The 19698-nt window shown below is 40.3% G+C and overlaps 2 protein-coding genes across 3 annotated transcripts in view; both read right to left on the bottom strand.

Annotated features, from left to right (window-relative positions):
* PPFIBP2 (PPFIA binding protein 2) overlaps positions 1-1315 on the bottom strand; it is a 99547-nt gene extending 98232 nt beyond the window's left edge. Inside the window, exon 1 of the mRNA XM_048308082.1 lies at positions 1134-1315. The gene's annotated coding sequence lies outside the window, so the exon portion shown is untranslated. The remainder of the gene's footprint in view (positions 1-1133) is intronic.
* A 9870-nt stretch (positions 1316-11185) lies between these two features.
* OLFML1 (olfactomedin like 1) lies at positions 11186-19481 on the bottom strand. 2 transcript variants are annotated; one of them, XM_048308091.1, is made up of 3 exons: positions 19056-19481; positions 16686-16971; positions 11186-13652 (listed from the first exon to the last, which is right to left on the bottom strand). In XM_048308091.1, exons 1-3 carry the CDS (start codon positions 19179-19181, stop codon positions 12874-12876), a joined length of 1191 nt encoding a protein of 396 aa, XP_048164048.1. In that variant the 5' UTR covers positions 19182-19481; the 3' UTR covers positions 11186-12873. The 2 variants fall into 2 exon arrangements, with proteins under 2 accessions (XP_048164048.1, XP_048164046.1); XM_048308089.1 differs by having other exon boundaries at positions 16686-16974; positions 19056-19480.
* Positions 19482-19698: the final 217 nt, after the last annotated feature.

The raw sequence follows: 19698 nt of genomic DNA on the forward strand, positions 1-19698 counted from the left end.
AATTTGAGACATTCAAGTCGAGAGTTTGAATAAAGATGTTTTGCCTCTACATAAAAGTAGAAATTCTGGATTTAGAAAATAGAAAATTGAGAAATAGAAAATTGAGATTTTGCAGGATAGCTATAGCTACTTGATACAAAAACAAAACTTTTTTTTTTTTTCCCCCGTCATAATTTAGCAGACTATCTGATATAAAGGTCTTCTTACTAGGACAGATGTAATACACTTAAAAAAAATTCCTTAATATGTAGATAGTTTTGCCAGAGAGAATTGTACTTGTTGAACGGTTTTGCATTTTTTCCCCCAATCTTTTTATTCCAGAAGCTTTCATTGACACATGCAGTCCTTGAAAAAGCCTTTCAGGAACGTATCGTGACTTTCGTTCAGCATTTTAAAAGACCCTTAAACAAGCCATTGATGTGGCCCCTTGCTGTAATAGGAATCGCACCTGAGACAGGTGGAGCTGCCCAAATTTTGGTGGAGCTGGTACAAGGACTTGGCGCCATCTCGTGTTCAGCTTTTAAATCACACGCGAGTCACCCTGCGAGTTTTTGGGATGGAGCGTTCTCGGCTCCCACGTAAACCCAGCCTCCCCGTGCTGAGGCATTTTATAAATTCTGGGGTTAGCAAGCGTGCCTTAGTAAATGAAGAGCTGACGAGGGCAGCTGCAGTCTTTTCAGGCGGGCACAGCTGTTTATAACATCTGCATTTGCTCTCACTGTCAGGCAAAGGCCTTCTCATTGCAGCTTGGGAAATACAGAGTTTATTCTGTGTGCTGCTGCGTGTATTTGTGTAGAGAACTCGGTCCTAGATAAGCTGGTATTCCACCTCCTTCCGTGAGGCAGTGTTGAGTCAGGGGATTTGTTTCAGTCACAACATTGGGGGATTTGACAAACGTCTAAATTTGTTGCAGGAAAAAAAAAACATGCTAGAAAGTCTTGTGAGCTACATAGGGGGCTATTAAGCTGTTTCTTGACTGGAAAGTACCTATTGTCATGTTATCTCTTCAAGAAATCTTCCAGCCAGAATACTTTTTTAAAGGTATTTCTTATTTTAAAAAATACACGCAAGATCCTGTACCTTCAAACATTAGGAGAGCCCAGAACAGCAGGAAAACTCCAAGCCCAGCTTACCTGCAAGCTTTGAGGCAGGAGGCAAGCTGGGCCTCTGTATGCGCTTTGTCCCAGATGATGTCCTTGATTATTTCTGTGGGTGAGGGTGATGGTTGCTGTCACACAGCCCTTTTTCTCGCAGCCATACATGCAGATGCAGTAAATCATGCCTTCACTTTTGGTTCAGAGGCAGAGCTGGGGCAGCTCCGGCCGATGCCCTTTGGTGCTGTGATCGAGCCTGATGGAACAGAACAGCCTGCGCTGGCTCAGCTGCAGCAATGAGCTGTGCCGTGCAACTTGTCCCAGCTCCCAGGCAGGGAAGATTAGCCTAAGCCACTTCCATCTAACCCCGACATTAGGCAGAGCAGACAAGGTCAGCTCCTGTGACTCAGCTGATAGGCAGGAGCTCGGTCACACGCCGGAGCTCTGGGTTTGTTTACTGGTCAGCTCTGCTTTGGTGTTTTCTGCTCTTTGCTAAGATGTGATTTCACAGGGGATGAATGGTGCTTTCTGTGGAGATTAAGGTGTGGGCTGGTGTTCAGTTGTGTAACTGAGTCTCTGCTGATTTACATCTGTGAGAAATGAGACAACTCTTAAATAAAAAAATTAATTTATTGAAAACAGAAAAATTGAAAAATTACAGAAATTAGAAAAATATAAAAATTTGGGATCCTATGGCTTGGTAGATGGTATGCCCCAGGAGTGCAGGGATTTGAGATCTTCTGGCTGAGACAGCACTAGACCTCAGGTAGAAAAAAAGAACTTAAAAGTGCTGGGCTGACTTTTAGCTGGTCCAAAAGTCAGGAAAAAAAATTACTAGAGGCTCCTTAAAAGGAGTAAGGCTTTTAAATGCCCAGCACCAACATCTACCACAGCTAGCCTGCAGAGAGAGAGAGAGAAAGAAGGACCACCTCTCTGCCTTGTTGTTTTTATAGTGTCTTTGCTCCGCCCCCCCCCCCCCCCAGTCCGCCCACAGCCTGCCCCTTCAGTTTAAAGTGATTGGTTCTTTCCCTTTGATAGCTCATCTCCGTCCATCAATGGCTCATCGTTGTCAGAGGGGTGATATTAGTTGAGATAAGGGAGCTGAAATGCCTGCATTAAAATTCAGGTTGCCAAGGAGCTTGCCTGCAGAGTAATGGCTGTTGGGGCTAAAAATAGCTGCTGGCTGTTAGAACTGGGGTTTTTGGCCTTGGAACCAAGATGCAAGTAAAAACACCTAAAAAAAGTATTACAATACATCCAACACATCTTAAAACACTTGTAAAAGTATACAGTAAACACAGGAAAGGTAGCTCTTATGGTGTACAGGTGGTTTGAAGTCTGAAAAGGGAGCAAGTTGGTGATTTTTAACTGGGGAATTTTTAACTGGGAAGGGTGCAACTCTCTTAATAAACTACTTTGAACAATTGAAAACACTGATAATGGAACTTGATTTTTGTACCTAGGCTGATGGGTTAATTTTAAGATTCAATTAAAAAAATATTTATCTCAAAATTAATTAATTAAAGCACTTAATATGCAAAGACCAAGCACAAATAGGGATTTCATGTATGACACATCTTAAAATTGTCTTAAGTGTCAGTCTGAGAGCAGTCATTAAGGGCTATTGCAGAAAAAATTCCGCTGAAAACCTCAGCCCCAAGCCAACAAGAGAAAAAGCAGCAGTTGCCTATCTCTAGTTCTTGCCTTGAACCCAGTAGCTGATAACCTACATGGGTGTAGCAGAGCTTGCATGGCCTGGAAATTGTGAGTAATTGACCCTGATTGACAAATCAGTGGGAATTCCTGAATTTACAGGTTCCCTGGGGACATGTGACCTGGTTTTGCACAGTACAGGTTTCTTGTCAAAAAACCCTTCTCGACTCTTTGTGTAATCTGCATTTTAGCCGTTTCCCCGTTTCCTTTGTTCCTCTCTCTATCTTCAGAGATAAACTTGGTGTTTTTCTGAGACTTGATCTAACACCTAAGACCTGTTTTTTATCCAACAGGCTGCAGGTTTTCAGCAGTTCTTCCCTCTTAGAGTTTGCTTCTTTGGGTTTTTTTCTTTAAGTCTAAAGGGTCTCTTCTCTCTGCCCTGCCTTTGAGCTGTAAACATGTTTTGTAGATGACTGTCCATATCCTGGTCACTACACTTTCATCACAGTTTAGAAATAACCAGGAAAATGGCTCCTGATATTTTTAGTTTTTTAAAATTAACTAGCATAGAAACTGGACCACAACTAGGGGGTAGAACCTGTAAAGCCTTCATGCACATTTTACCACCTTGGGCCTGGAGCTGGTGGGAAACCAAGTTAATTCCAGCACAAGCTCTCTCAAAAGGGTTGTGTTTAGCTTGATCTCAGTGCCACAGCTGCAAGAGTTTTCTTTGACTGAGAACACCTGTGTTTCACTGCCAATGACCTCTGAATCCTCTTGTGATTTCACGTTGATTGCAGCCATGTAAGCCTCTAAATAAACTTGTCTCTGTTTGAAAACTCTGAAACTTTGCTTCTGTGCTTTGCTATACTTTCTGTTAATTCAAATAAAACCAGAATTAGTCATAGAAAAAGATATTTATGATCACTGTAAGTTTTTACATTTGGGCAGTTAGAAAGCCTTTTCAGGTAATTTGCAGTTTAATTTTCTTTGCACAGGTCTAATCTTAAATTCAAGATGTATTTGTTATTGTGTGTTATCACAATGCATATTTTATTCTTTGTAGCTTCTTAATATACTCTGTCTTTGACTTGTAATATTAATAAATAATTAAGGGATTCTATCTCCCACAAAATTCTCTCTGGACAGGAAATAATTATGGTCAGTCATCTTTATTGGGGTTCTGATATTTGTTTTAGTAGCTCTCCTCTTGATATGGAACTGGATTTTTTCCCATACTTATAATCACCCTTATTTTCTTCCTAGTATGAATTTATGTCCAGCCAAAAGAAGTCCCTCAGTATCAAAAACTTGCTGGTATGATAATGGCTGTATTTCTGTTGTAACTATAGATTTAGACAGTGACTTTCTGCTCCAGATCTGAGTTGTGGCTCAGATATGTTTCAATTTTTGCTATTGTGAATGATTTTTGTCTGCTGTTAAGATCTTAAGATTTCTTCTGCGATTTTTAGCTGAAATATTTAGGAAGATGTTCACTTTTTCCAGGCTCCTTTAAAAATCTCCTTTGTTCTTAAAGCTTAGTGCACCATTTATGGTGAACCTAAACCACTGACTTTACCCAGTGCAGTTGTACACAGATGAAATATTTGTTTCCCTGAAGTAATGGAATGAGTAAGGACAGGAATTCAGCTTCTGCTTTGCTTGTGCATTGTCAGATATCAGGATCCTCTGTCTGTGTACATACCACATTCCTTTTAAAAGTATTCATATCTTGTTTATGAGCATTCCTTGCTGTTTTTCTGGTCAGTCAGTCATGTAATGTTTTATTTCCTCACCAAATAGCCCAACAAATTCTTTTAGTTTGGACACAAACAGGGGTGAAATGAAAAGCGATGTTTATGAGTACTGATATTTACAATGTTGAAGTTAATTTGATGTTGTGAGTCGAATCAGACAATGTTAACATAAATACTTCACCACAAAGTTTGCTTGTGGACATCACAAGCAGCACCTTCCTTGCCCTCTGGCTCCATTAGAGGGAGTCAGCAAAATCGTATCTAGTAAGAAAACTGCAACTTAATTTTGCCAGCTGGATTTCAGTGCTGTGCTCTGACTGATAAATCTATGGAGGTTTACATTGCAGAAGGTGGGTGGGGGAAACTCAAAAGTTTTCCTGTAAAAAAAATTAGATCTCTTTGGTTTTTCAAGCATCAAAACATAAACACAAATGTATATAACCATTGCCAACATATTTTGAATTGCTTGGATAGAAAAAAATTTAATCTTCATACTTACTGGTTAGTGAAACAAACATTGCTTTAAGTAAAAACTCGATAAGGAAAAGATTTATTCTAAGTGTATATTTGAAGTTCTGGGCCCCTCACTACAGGAGGGACTCTGAGGTGTTGGAGTGAGTCCAGAGACGGGCAGTGGAGCTGGAGAAGGGTCTGGAGAGTCCTGTGAGGAGCAGCTGAGGGAGCTGGGGGCATTTAGCCTGGAAAAGAGAACGCTCAGGGAGATCTTACTGCTCTCTACAATTGCCTGACAGGAGGCTGTAGCCAGGTGCGGATTGGCCTCTTCTCCCAGGTGACCAGCAAAAGGAGAAGAGGAAACCACCTCAAGTTGCACCTGGGGAGGTTCAGGTCAAATATTAGGAAAAATTTCTTCACTGAAAGAGTGGGTAAGCATTGGAAGGGGCTGCCCAGGGAAGTGGTGGAGTCACCATCCCTGGAGGTGATCAAAGAAGGAGTAGAGCTGGCACTTAGTGCTGTGGTTTAGTTGGCATGGCAGTGTTTGGCCAAAGGTCAGGCTTTATGACCTTAGAGGTCTCTTCCAGCCTTAATGATTCTATGATTTTATACCCTCATTAGTTACTAACCTTAACTTACATATTTCTTTGAAATTTAATAAGAAGTTATTTGTTTACAAGACTGACCAGGAATGTAGTGGTAACAAATATGCAATGAGAATGCAAATATGTTCTTTTTCTTATGATACCAATGCCATGGGGGAAAAAGAGGATTCAGGGTACCCTGGAGGTTGTTTCAGTTTGTTTGCATGCAAGTTCTTTAAACTTAGAGCAGACATTTTGACTTTACTGCTGTCATTAATCCTGAAAATTTATGTTTGCATTTTATGGCCAAACAATTGAATAGGAAATGCATTTTTTCTGGATGTACTCACTAGCTCTCAAAATGGGGGAATAAACACACAATTCATAGCATTCAGCAAAATTATTTTTTTTTCTAAAAAGATTGCTGAAATAGAACTTTTTTAGAGATCCTCGTAGGAGGTTATGTTTTCCACTGTGATCTTCAGAGGTGATTGCCTCTGGGACTGAAATATCTGATTTTAGATGGTTTCCTCATGTTTTGGGATCTGTATAAAGAAGAGCTCAGGTTTTGTACCTTTTTTTGCCAAAGCTGTTTTTAGCAGCTGTACATGTGGCACTGGAGAGCTGGCATTAAAGCAGGATGTAGCTTGCAGACACATTAAAATCACTTTTGGAAAAATGCGCTGTGAGCATAAAGCCAAAGTAAATCTTTGTAGCTCTCCTAAGCCATCCGTCTGCGTGGAACAGTGATTGATTTCAAATTGAGAATGGGCACAGGAAATTATGTTGACACTTTATCTTCTAATCCTCAGCTGAAGAAAATGGACAGTGATAATGCCAGTACTATAAGACTGGGCCTTTAAAAGAAAAAGCAGTTGGTCATATGCATTGTTTAAACTAAATATCTTGATGAAGCACGTGTTGTTTAAATAAAATAGTCTGAAAAATCTATATTTTAAAACCCCACAAAAGCACTTAATTCTGGCTGGATATTTGTTAATGATTACAGATAGTTTCAGGAATTATATGGGAAGTACAAAATATAAGATCAGTCCTGCTCCCAAAAATACTATATAGAGGATTACTTATAAAAAAATTATTTGGATAATAGATAAATATATAAGAAGTTCATGATCTAACTAATTGCATTAGCAATTAGTGTTCACATGTTGGATTCTTTCCTTTTCCAGTTAATTAAGAATAAGAAAATTATGACTAACTTTGAGGTCACAGAACAATCTAGTGTAATAATCCTCTATCAAAATCACCTTTACTTGGACATCCTAATGAAAATATTATTTCTAACCTCATGTATCACAAACAGGGGCAAAGAGAATTTGGAATTATAAAATGCTTCATTATTCAATGGTTTTATGCCAATCATATTTCAAGGCAAATGAATGCACCATCACACAGAGTGTCCCATGTACAAATACAGAAAGGTTGGTCTAGTTGAGTGATTTTTGTCAGTTTTGGAGCTTCTCCAGTTTCCAGGAGGGGCACAGATTCCTAGTGAGGAAATAGACACTTGATAATAAGTCCATTTTTCTCAGTTAACGTCCCAGGATGGCTCAGATTGTGCCCCAGAGACCAGTCCCCGTCTCTGCAGGTAACTGCTGTGTGATCAATCCCCTGCCAAAATGCAAGGTTGCTCCAACAAATATTGTTCCTGACAGTGGAAATTGTTAGTCCTCTGTCACTGGAAATTTCTGAGGTAAAAAGGTCTGTGCCAAGGCTCCGTAGCCTTGTAGTCAGAGAATTGTCTGACATCTAACCTGACTGCAGTTTGAATTATTTCTGTCCATTGGTGATACGGGGAGCAGATTCTTCTCCTCTGCTTTGCAATATTACAGTATCTGCTTTTACATATTTGAAGCTTGGGGTGCTAATTGTGAAAGTCATTCCTGCCTAAGCATAGTTCTTTGCTCTTGCCCTTACTGAATTATCTCCCATTTTTTTCTGACCATTTTTCAGATTAATTTTGGTAGAAATGAGTAGGCCAAAAATTGAATCTTCAACAAAAACTGGATGTGATGGTTTGATTGCAAGGATCCAAGGCAGCAAATAATGGAGTTTCTGTTTGGTCTGTGTTCATTGGAGATCCCACTGTCCTCTTCATGACTGAGTGAGGGGAATATACCTCAGTGAGTACCAAGTCTTTGAGCTCGCAGTTTAAAGGAAAATTACAGCCTGAAAATGCCTCCTGATCTGGTAAAGTCAGGAATGACAGCACAGCTTTGTATGGCTATGGCTGTGTTTTGAATTCAAATGAGTGTTACAGGTAAAAACAACCATGTTTTTCCCTACCCAAGGCCAGAAATTACCTACACAGAGTACGGAGGTTATTTAACATGGGTGGAGTTTTCTTTACAGGCAGATGTAGTCCCAACACATTCTACAGTGGGTATTTCCCAAAAGTTCTGGATTTTTCAGCATTAGTTTTCAGATTAGTTGGATGAAGATAATACTGGGAAATAGAAAACCAGGTCAGAGTCTACTAGGAAGTCTCAAAAATCAGCCACCTCAGAAGTATCTACTTTTTGAGATACTTTTAAAGGTTTATAAAATAAAACATTTTCCACAGATTTTTTTTTTCCTTGTCCTCCTACTCTGAAGAAACAGTTTGAAAAGCCAAAAGAAAAGCCCCAGTCCTGTATTCATGGACTAGGGACTGACTCACTGGATGGCATCAGTCCCATGGAGAAGTCAGCCCTAAATAAGAAGGAGAAGCAGGTGGTCATCTGCAATAAATATGACAATTGCATAGGGAGCAGTTAAGGGGTTTTTTTTATTTACCTTTTACACATAAAGGTTTTACTTGTTAAAAATTATTTTAAAAAGGGATTTAAAATAACAAGGGTTTTTGAAATATTTTGCAATAATAAATTCCAAGACAAATTAAAGTCATGGTTTATGCTGTCAGCATGAACAGCAGGAAAGAAGACTGATCAATATCCAGATATCACCAACAGAAAGGTGATTAGACACTGGAAGGGGCTGCCCAGGGAGGTGCTGGAGTCACCATCCCTGGAGGTGTTTAAGGAAGGACTGGACGTGGCAGTCAGTGCCATGGTCTGGCTGACACCGTGGTGTCCAGTCAAAGTTTGGTCTCCATGATCTCAGAGGTCTTTTCCAACTTTACTGTAGATTCTGGGATTCTGTACATTCCCTTTCCTGGGCTCAGGGCATGATATGGTGGCAGTGTAATAAAATGTTATTTTCTCACATGCAATGCAAACCCATGAAAAATTCAAACCACTTAAAAAGCCACAGATCCTGATTTCTGCCTTCAGGAGGAGCCATTTCTTTGGTATTAGGAGAGCTGTGTTTTATTGGTTTTGGTTCTGCAGTTTCTTTACTGAGCTTCCATGCACGTCTCTGCAGCCGTGTCTTGCCACTGGGTGGGAGACAGCACAGGGGGAAAAACATGGGCTGTGACAGAGCAGGGTGACAGCAGGCAGGCAACAGTTGCATTTTTTAGTGATAAACCCATCTGTAAGAAACATGTCGTGTGTGTTTTTCTGATATGGTGGCTGCTTGTATGAATGCTAAAAGGAGCTCTCACCCTCCAGATCCAGTCAGGTAGGAATGAAGAAGAAAAAGAGGTAGGAATATTATTTTCTGATAAACAAGCTTGTCACTGATGGGCACTGTAAAAATAAACCTAGTTAAACTGGCATGATTTACACCATGCTCCTAGCATCAAACTCTGCTCTACTGGTAAATTGCTTTTAGCAATTGCAGATCCTTGGCATCCACAAAATCCAAATAAGAAAGCACACAGTCATCAGAAAGCTTAAATTCATCACACGGGTGTCAGTAAGCCAGAGAAAGCTGAAAACCTTTCTGTCTATGATAATTCTGATTGCTTCAAGTGCAAACAGGACATAATCATTGTAGATTACTCTGCCCCGAGAAACCTTTCTGCAGAAGAGATGGCAGAAAGAATGGAGGGCATGGAAAATGAGGAGCCTGCTATCACCATGGGAAGGGGCAGGCATGATTCAATGCAGGAAATGGATGAGGTGAGTGTAGTATCAGTGAAGAGGTGAGGGACCTTCCTCACAGCCAAAGCACTGAGGAGGGCTGCTTTTGTTAGGAGGATGATGATCCTGCTGTCAGAGCAGAGGGCATTGAATTCCCCGCTGAGAGCTGCTGCAAAGCAAGACAGGCAGCCCCAGAGGAGGGGCTGAACGTGAAATAGCAAAAAGCCAGTGGTTCACATGAAATAAGCCCAGTGGTTCAGAGGAAATGAGCACATGGAGAAAGTGTGGCATGAAAGGACTTGGATAACAAGGACAGTAATGGATGTTATCTAGATAGTGAAGCTAGAGGTCATAAACTCATTTGTGTTTTTTGTTCCTGATGAAGACTCGTCTGTGTTCGTCTCCTTGTACCAATTCCATTTCCATGGTAACAATCATATCATCTACCTGAACTGGAAGTCAATGCCTTCTTTCATGCAGTCTTGTCATGGCTAACTGCTGCCTCCTGACAGTCCTTTGTCCTTGCTTTTTGGAGACTGCTTTCTTGGAGCAGATTATTCTGTTCAGATATTTGTCATTCTTTCCTCTCTGTTTCTGAACAGACAGTCCTTATTTTTGCCCTTTGTCATCTGGGAGTTAACCATATGTCTCTTCTGACAATCTCAAAAGTATCTGCTTGCGTGCTATCAGTTATGAAAATTAAATCAAAGCATATATATTTAAGAGATTACCAGGAAGCTGGAGGAGAATGCCTGCCATCTTTTTCTTACAAGAATATTAATTGATCAGCAGAGCAGACCATATTCACAGGCACAAGTCTCTCAACTGTTGCTGCTGCTGTAAACCCAAGTTGCCACTACAGTCCACAAAATTCGTATTCTACCCCAACCCACAGCCCATTTCCCAGCTTATTCCGTGATGCAGGACCAGTAGCCTCATCTATGTTGTGCTGCAGGAAGAGTGTGAGCAATACTGAAGTGTTGTAAGTTGCTCTTTGTCACAGCCAAGGTGAAATGTACGTGGTGAAACTCCCAGATTAGCGCAGGAATGGGACTGTACTTTGTGTTAGACAGCAACACTAAAATATCCATGGGGATTAAGAAGAACAAAAGCAGCTCAGAAGTTCATCTTAAGACTATAAAATAGAGCAAAAGTGAACCTCAGACTGAAAAGAGCTTCCCCTCTCCCAGCTTCCAGGGCCCAAGAACTTTCCTCAGTGGCCTCCCACAAGCTCCTTGTGTGGTGCTGGCACAGTGGCTCAAAGGATGCCAGCTCCTGTCCTCCCCTCTCCCTTGGGGCTCCATGCAGAGGACATGGAATCTCCTCACGCTGCTGGGATGGAGCCAGGGGATGGGAAGCAGAGCCCACGCAGCATTTGACAGTGAGCAGTTCTTTTGTGGAGTGCTGGGAGCCCTTATGCTTGATCCCTTTCCTGCTGCTGGGATGTCCGGGTGCTTCTCTCACTCTTGGGCTTTAATTCATTACAAATTTTGGGTTTCCAGGGCAGCAAGGCCCAGTGAAGACCCTGCCTGAACTTTTGAGGATTGCACATTAGAATCTGTATATAGAATAGTGGCATAGGCTTCCTCCATTGCGTTGTATTGTGGCACAAAGCACATCTCAAGAACGCTTTTTCTAAAGAGCAGACTCGATCCATATTTACATCCAAAGACTTTATTTCTTAAATAAAGAAAATTACACATCCTTTCCAGTGAAAGTTCTCAAAGTGTTCCAAAGGTGGCTGATGCCATTTTGCATTTACATGTTTGTAATTTTACAGACGAGGAATAAATGGCCAAATACTGCCTTTAACTGGCGTTCACACAGGAAACCAGTGCCAGCCCACCTTCCTTCCAGCCTGAGGACGTCTTTAGCTGTGCATCCTATGTCTGCTGTAACACTGAAACAATGCTCTAGTCATCAAGCCTGCTTAGAATGAGATAGTTTCTTTTGCTAAAGGCAGAGTATCACTGTTGCAGCCCAGCAGTCTATACACTCTTAATTTTATTCTGGAACTCCTTTTCAAAATCATTCCCTGATGTCTGGCTCTTCTGTGGATGCTGTTTTTAAGCAGAACAACAGCTCTTTCAGTGTAATGAACAAAATGGGCTTTCTGTAGGAACAGCTGTGGATCACTTTTCAAGTACCATTATTTGTGGTTTTCCTGGGGGGATTTTTTTTGGTGTGTTTGTTTGTGTGTTTGCTGTTAGACAGAAATGCAGCTGTCATTAAAATAATTTTAAAAATATAGTCTGTACCTCTATTTCACACTAAAAGCCTTTTTTTTTTAAACATTATTTAACATTTTAAAGATTATTTTTGAAACAAAATACCTGGAGTTTATCTGTGACTCACAAACCCAGGATTGAGCAGTGCCATGCCCTCACCTGCACTCTTGTGCTCCTCTGAGCCACCTTTTCCAGGGGCTGGAGGATAGGCTGAGAAAGATTCTGCTATAATCAATGGAAGCGACTTGAAGCGTTGGGGAAAATGCCTCAAAAGTAGATGCTGAAAGAGAACTAATGAGAAAAACACCCAAAAGTGACATGTAAAAACCTTTAAAAGTAGTGTATGCTAGAGAACACTTCACCCAGAAACATTCCCTCTGGCACACAAACAGTGATGCATTCAAAAAATAGTGAGAAGTGACAACTTGAAGCTGATAAAGGTGAATATTTGGCTGCAGCTAATGTACTGGCAGGATCAACAGTGGTCTGTACAGCTACATGGATAAGAAATGTGGAATTTTCATGGAAATACTCTAGAAGTTCAATGATTAGGAGTAGCCTTGATGTGATGTATGAGAGTTTTATGTTAAGTATAAACCATGTTTGTGGACGTGTATATTCCTATGCTTTGTGGTAAGATAAACCTCTCCTGTTAAAACTTCTATCTAATTTCTCTGGAAGCATGTGATTTTATATTGCTTACTAGAAGGCTTTCTACAATGATCTTCAGATCTGTGAAGGTTGTCAGACTGTGTTTTGGACAGGAAGGATTTCTTATTTAATTTCCATGGCACTGGAGCAGAAAATATAGTTTCAATAGGAAGAGAACTTGTCAGAAATGGGTTATTCTTTTTTAAATTAACCTTAAAATTTAAGACTAATTTGTGTGTGTGAGGGGGTTGTACATGTGTGGTATTTAGTCATCGTGTAATTTATATTAATGGAGTCTTCACATATTTTTTTTGGACATTAAGATTACTGTGGCAGGTAAGCCTTAAGTTATGCAAAAGAGATGAAAGTTGTAACAGATGGGAATAGTGTCATTTTAATACACATTAATGGCTATGTTGACCTGGGACTGGTGGCTTTAAAGTCTATTTAAGAAGCTGCTAAATATTCTAAACCTTTTGCTCTGTGTGAAGCTTGTAAATGATCTGGGATCCATCACCCCAGGCAAAGAGCTGCTTCTCCTTAGGATTGTAGTGTACGGTGGAATGGCTCCCCTGGCGTTTGGGGAAGTGCAGTCCTGGGTTCATGTAAGTATTTAGGGCATCCAAAACATCATAAATACACTGGATGCGGGAGGTGCCTCCAGAAGGAGAGTTGTAGACCACGTGGAGTGTGTTGCAGGCCATGAAAGCTGCCTCAGCATCCTTGCTGCTGCAGGGAGTGTCCCAGGAGTGCTCCACGGCCATGGTTACGTGGTTGATTTTGGTGATGACGATGTTTCCCCCGGTCTCTGGTTCTGCATGGAGTGCCCACAGCCCCTGCTCGTCAACAGCCAGGTCTATTTTTGTCTGTGGAGAGAGCTGGTAGGCAGGAATCCTTCCAGCCCCCGGCAGCAGCATTTGGTCAGCTACATTTCTTCTCTGGATATTGAATTTAATGATCTCATTTAAGGAGCCGTATCTGTGGTAGAAGAGGAAACCCTGATAGATGACGTGGCCAGTTCCTTCCCAGGGCAATGGCAAGGGGATTGTGCGAGCCTTCAGTGTGTGATTGTTTTCCATGAAAGTCATGATATTTGCAAATTCCAAAATCATATTATTTACAGAGCCACTTAATAAATAAATCTTTGTGTGCTTTTTGCCAGGATCTTTCATCCAAGAGCCATGCTTTCCTCCAGTCTTCTTAACTACCTTTAAGGACCTAATACCTGCAAGCACATGGTCACAACCTGCAAGAAACACCCAAAGACAAAAAAAAAATTAGAATATCTGTAAATTTTCTGGTTTCTTTTCTTTGAATTATTTAGTTTCTTTTAAATTCATCTTTAAGGCCAGAGTCAATAAATCAGTAAAGGTGTCAGCAGCGTGGCTATGGTAAATAGTGCTGAAAATAGTGTTATATGATATATAAACTATGTTATCTTCATCTATAGAGTGTTGGGTTCTGTTCTATTACACCAGTGTTATCCAAAAGGGGTTTGGATATTTGTGTGCCTGAGAGGAGACCAAGAGCACAGTTAGTCATTTTGTGATTATTCTTGGTGGTCCATTTACAGGGCTATAATTTTTACTTCAGAGAACTGACTTCTGGTTTAGATCAACGCAGTAAAAGAATCAAATTTATTTCTTGTTGGAGGCATATGAATTAAAATCCATTATCCTGATAGGCTACGTGTATAGTATTTTTATTTCAGGACTGGTCTTATCCTCAGGTAGCCTCTTCTTATGCATTTATAGTATAAATAGAAATAAAAATAGATCAGCATAGCAGAAAGCCAAAACACTGGGCTATCTTCCCATCCCCTTTCCCAACACCTGCACACAAAGGAACTAGAACTAAATATAGATCACAAAACTAGGGATGTGCATGCACTAAGGCGGCTTTCAAAGAGCTGGTGTGATGTCTGCTATCAATTCCTGTGCCAGGAGCATGGCTGGTGAAACCACACAGCTGTTTACCTCACTATAGGTTAAAATTGGCGTCAGCAGAGAGCAAGTCACAGCTTTGGCTTCATTACATTTTGTGTGCACTCTGCAGGGATGTCTCAGACCAGAGAGCACCAAGCCTGTGAGGACCCAGGCATTTAGACTCTAAGATCTTTATCAAGCAAGTTTTTCCTTTCTAGGAAAAATGATTGCAAAGCATATTAGCAAGCTCGTTTCCCAAAGGCACTCATAAATTACGAGGCGCAGCATTTGAAGTTTAAAGAATTGCTTTCAGTGGAGTGTGGCCATTTCAGTAAACAGGACAAACAAAGCTCTACGGCAGGAAGTTCTGGCAGCAGATGAAAGAGAGAAAGCAAAACCAGCCCCTTGTCTGGCCTGATATGAACCTACTGAAGTCATTGGCAAGATTCCAGTTGCCTGTAGAAAGCAATCTTTATGTCATTTGTGTGTGCTGATACCCTCTAATCAAAGCTGTTGGATATTGCTGCTACAGCATGGATTTTGTTTTTCCTGGGAGTTCTCACTCTGGAAGCACCTGCCCTGAGCAAGCCACAACAGCTTTCTCAAATCTAACATTTATTGATTAGATAGGTTAAAAAAAATTAAAGCTGCTGAATCAAAAACCCTAGGAAGCCTTAGCAGCATTTTCCTCTGCAGGGGAAATAACCAGATTATTGTCTGAAATCTGTGGACAGTGTCTCTCTTCTTCAGAGAAGATTTTTAACTCTCTTTGGTTTTTATAACAGCTTGGAGGAAGACTGAGAAATTCACAGTAAACAAAAATGAGCAGAAGACAATGTCATGTTTTCTACCCAAAGCAGGATGAGGTAGCAGCTACTGCATATAAAAGCAGTGATTCTGCTTGATTGTTGTCTTTGGTGCGAACTTGAGCCAAACCTAGTAACAAAGCTGGACTTAAAAAACCTCTTTTCCACTAGATTTTTGAAGTGACTCAGCAAAAACAATCACAGATTCTGGTTAAGACATGACAGCAGAGAAGCAGAACTGCTATTTGCTAGAGTTGAGGGTCTTTCTACTTTTTCTAAGTGCTGTAAAATCTACACAGGGACTACTTTTGCCATTAAATTCAATGGGAAAAGCATCTGACTAGTACTGACAGTAGAGATCAAATTGAAAATAAAGTTACTATGAATTGCTACAATAAAGTTAAATGTAATAATTTCCAGCAAAGGAAAATGGAAAGTAATTTTTTCCCCGCTGAAACTCTCAGAAAGATACAATTTTCAAAGTGCCCTAACCGCAGTCAATTTAAAAATCCCCAGTTTTTTTCCTCTCTGAAAAAAAGGCCTAATGTTCAAAAGTTCTCTAAATGGAAAGCAGAACTATTGATATTCAGAGCACTGAACTGTGGAGTACGAGGAGAGCTCAGAAGCAGAATAGGTGATTGCTTCTGTGAGCATCTGCCTTAATACTGATTTGCTAGAAAAGCTCGAGGAAGAAATTGTAAACTTATGTGTAAAATTAGTTCAGCCTGATTCTACTGAAGTCAGTGCAATTTTATAATTGATAATGCTAAAGTTCTTTCACCTGGCTTTTAAAAAAATAACAGTTTATATTTCTTATTATTTATTTTTCATTTCTTACTACTGTGAAAAGAAAACCGACTGCCTTAAATATGTATATAATACATAATTTAGACACATACCTAAACTTTTCAAGGTAAAGATAATTATAAAATGTCATTTGTTTTAAAAAAATTATAGATTGTGCATATATTCTTCCTACTGGGTACCATAACCCTTAATTTTCAAATCAGAACTGAGCTTTGCTTATGGACAAGCCTGTGTGCTCTCTTGATAAAGTAAAAGGAGGGGACAAGGAGAGGAAGGATGACAGAGCAGGACAGTAAAGCAGATGCAAACTGTAGAAGTGAATTAAGTATTTTTACTGACTCGTGAATTTTCTTTTGAGATTTTGACCCTGCCCAATCCAAAAAGCAAAGACCACCATTAGTTCCTTAATACAGCTGCAATACTCAGAAATGTGTTTTGCAAGAGCACACCTTCAGAGGATTTATCTTACTTTATAATAAAAAGCAACTTCCAAAGAGATTAATTTCATATGCAGTAGAATTTCTGCAAAGTAAATGTTTGAACTGTATTTTTCTCCCTCCCTCTCCCATACCTTTTTTGCATATACATAATTTTTATAAATCTAGTATTTCCACAGCCCAATCCCCCTTGCAATTATCTGTGGTGTTCACAAAGCTGATGAAAATCTGGTATCCCTGTATGAGCATGGGGTAGGGGTCTAGCTTCTTCACACCAAAGTTCTGAAAAATAAACTGTTCTTACTTGCATTTAGCATGAGTTTAAGTCTCTTTTTTTCTTCTGCCTCTTCAAGCAGCTGCTGTTTCACCAGGTCTTCGTGGACTTCTATGCAAGCATTGGAATCTGTGACAGATCCAAAATAGTCAATGTCCCTCTGTGCGTGGTCAATCCTCGACAGCAAATTCTCTACTTCACTCTTAACCTCAGCCTTAGCAGTGCTCAGCCCTGCCAGGCGGGACAGCACCGTCTTGGAAAAGTCTCGGAATTCCTCCACGTATTCCAGCACGTCTTGGTTGCATTTCTCCAGCCTCTTCTTGGGTTAGAACATGGGAAGAAAATACATGGATAGATGTGGATATTCTGTGTATATTACAGCCTCAGTCATGATTACTTTAAAAACCACGCTGTTCCCCCCTTCCCAGTCCCCCTGCACCCATCTATTCCAACCCAATGGGCTGTTGCTGGTATCTGTGTGAGGAGAACCTCTGAGACTGGCACAAAATTCACAGGTCTGGACAAAACCCCATGTTTTTAACTTGACTTGGTTACTGACAGCCAGATACTTTGTTTTGCTGCCTAAAGAAGGAAAAGTGCTCTGGTGGAAGCAGCCAGAGATACTTAAAGGGTTCATGATCTCTGATGACTTGATTTCCAGAAACCTTTTGGCACCCTTCCTGTAGGACCACTGGTGAAGCAGTCTCAAAGAGTTTTCTGCAGGAAATCTATAGCCATGAGCATTTCACATTTTACACCTCTTCTGACCAAGGCAGAATCTAGTGTGGCTATTTTTCACCCATTTAAATGTGAAAATGAAAATACTGAAATGCTATATTTGAGGAAGTTTTGGGTTGTTTCTTTTTTTTTTCTTTCTCAAGTCACTGGCTGTATTAAAAAAACCAACCCAAACCAACAACAACAACAAAAAAACCCCAACCAACAACAACAAAAAACCCCCAAAACCAAACTAAACCAAACAAAAAACCGAACAAAGAAAGCAAAAAAATTATTTCTTTACTCCTAAATTCAAATTATCAGTGCTTTCAAAGGTAAGTAATATGGTTTCTCTGCTGCAATGCAGCTGCTTCATAGGTGTCTTGAAAATAGTAGCCCAGCTGCCACTTGGGGAAGATGAGGAATGTGAGTGGATCTTTTAGCCCAGACACCCAATAGGTAGGTCTAACTGCTAGACTGGGTGTTCTGATTTGGTGCTTCATGCACAGATTCCAGGTGGGTTTTTTTAAGGTGGGAATATCTGAGTTTTCTGAATGAATGGTGTTCCATGTAAACCCGGTGGTTGTGGTTGGTTTGCTTTGTGAGCTGTAGTTTCTATGTGCTGCCTCCTCTCTCCCCCATTTATACAAGACTGTAAGTCCCCAGGAAGCTGCTTAATTACTTTCTACAAAACCTTTATTTAAAATGTTTTCAAGTGCTGTCTTCAGTATCTGCCTCACCCTTTGTCCTGTTCTTTGTTTTGTGCCCCTTGCACCAAATGCCACAGGTAGAGTTACCTCATTTTTAATGGTGCCAAAGGAATAGAAATTGCCAGGTGAAGTTACTCCTAGAGTGGCAGAGAAAATGTAGATCTCAGTCTACAAAATGGAAAGAGGATATCAGGCTAATCCTTCTGTTCCTTCTGTGTTGAGAAGATAAGACTAATGAGGGCTTTGTACAAAAAGGGACGTGAAATCAGGCGAGTTAGAGCTTCTCTAAAAGTCTGCCAGTGCAAGTCAGGAGCCAGGCACACGTCAATAATTTAAGATAAACAATATATGATTATAGCACACCAATACTGAAGAGATGTTTTGCAGTACTGGTTAACTTTTTACTGTAAAAGAAAAAGCCAGAACTGCTGCATTTATAGTAATTGAAAGGAATTCAAGGAATTGAAAGGACTGCATTTCAGTCTCCCAGATATTAAGGATTTATTCAAAGTGCAGATACACTTCTGATTTGCATAAATGCATCTTAAACTACCCTTTCAGGTAGGCATATCTGTACACAGGAAAAGCAACTGATAAATTTCTATCTCCTTGCTAATAAATACTTGACAGCATTTCTACTGGTTACAATATGTTTATACAATTCCTTAGGATGGACTGTGACAGTACTATTTAAGTTGTTGCATTTTTAGCTAAATTAACTGATGCCATAAAAAATACAAGTGAAAACAGAATAAAAACATAACATTATGAAGTTATATCCTGCAACAAATGATGTGGTAAGTAGGGACCATCAAAGTTTTAGCAACAATTTTACGCATTCATTGGAAAAAGCTGGAAATTTACCCTCCTGATTTGGTACATCACACAGACTGTCCTGGGCTCAGAACACCCACACATTTTCAAGCCTCTTTGCAGTTAGGTAGAGCTGCAGAAGGATTCATCAGGCACATACCTCCAGAGACAGGAAACGTTGGTCAATGTAGCTCAGCAGGGCTGCATCCTGCATCAGGTACTGTGCTGCTCCCATGATGCTCATGAGGAATGGAATTAGCAAAAAGTGGACTTGCAAGACTACCATTGTACCAGAAAATTTTGAAGGAAAGTAGTGAATCAGTTCCGTGGGCAATCCCAAACGCCACCAGTCCAAGGTCAAATGCAATTTACTGTCATCTGATGTGGAAAAATAACACTAAAAATTACCAAAAAGTTAAAAATACTGTGGCTGAAAACATTAGAAGGACTTAAAATGGCTGTTGCATTTTATCATTAAGAAAGTAATGTTGTGGCAGAGGGACTGAATGTGTTTATTTCTAGGAGCCAGATGACTACTTCTCGGTTTGTGATCCTATGATCAATCCCAGATGTTCAGCACTGAGTCACATCGAGCCTGTAGGCCAAATTTTATTAAATACAAATAAAAGTAATTTATTTTCCCCTCCTTTCCCCTCCCATCTGCTTTCCCGTGTGACCAACCCTGCAGTATGTGCTCGGTGCAAGTCAGAGTGGATTCACAGTCGGTGGAACACAGGCCAGCCCTTCACAGGGGGGTCTGATGCTTAATGTCTGTGGCTGTAAAACTAACTAAAGCAATTGAT

This window comes from Corvus hawaiiensis, chromosome 6 (genome assembly GCF_020740725.1).
Source record: "Corvus hawaiiensis isolate bCorHaw1 chromosome 6, bCorHaw1.pri.cur, whole genome shotgun sequence".
Classification (NCBI taxonomy): Eukaryota; Metazoa; Chordata; class Aves; order Passeriformes; family Corvidae; genus Corvus; species Corvus hawaiiensis.

Bases quoted from the DNA above. Each gene is read 5' to 3' on its own strand.
- OLFML1 (XM_048308089.1), bottom strand. From the start codon at position 19,181: ATGGTAGTCTTGCAAGTCCACTTTTTGCTAATTCCATTCCTCATGAGC. The intron at 16,975-19,055 runs GTATGTGCCTGA...TTCTAACCCAAG, and splicing joins AACGTTTCCTGTCTCTGGAG to AAGAGGCTGGAGAAATGCAA. The intron at 13,653-16,685 runs GTAAGAACAGTT...TGTTTCTTGCAG, and splicing joins TAAACTCATGCTAAATGCAA to GTTGTGACCATGTGCTTGCA.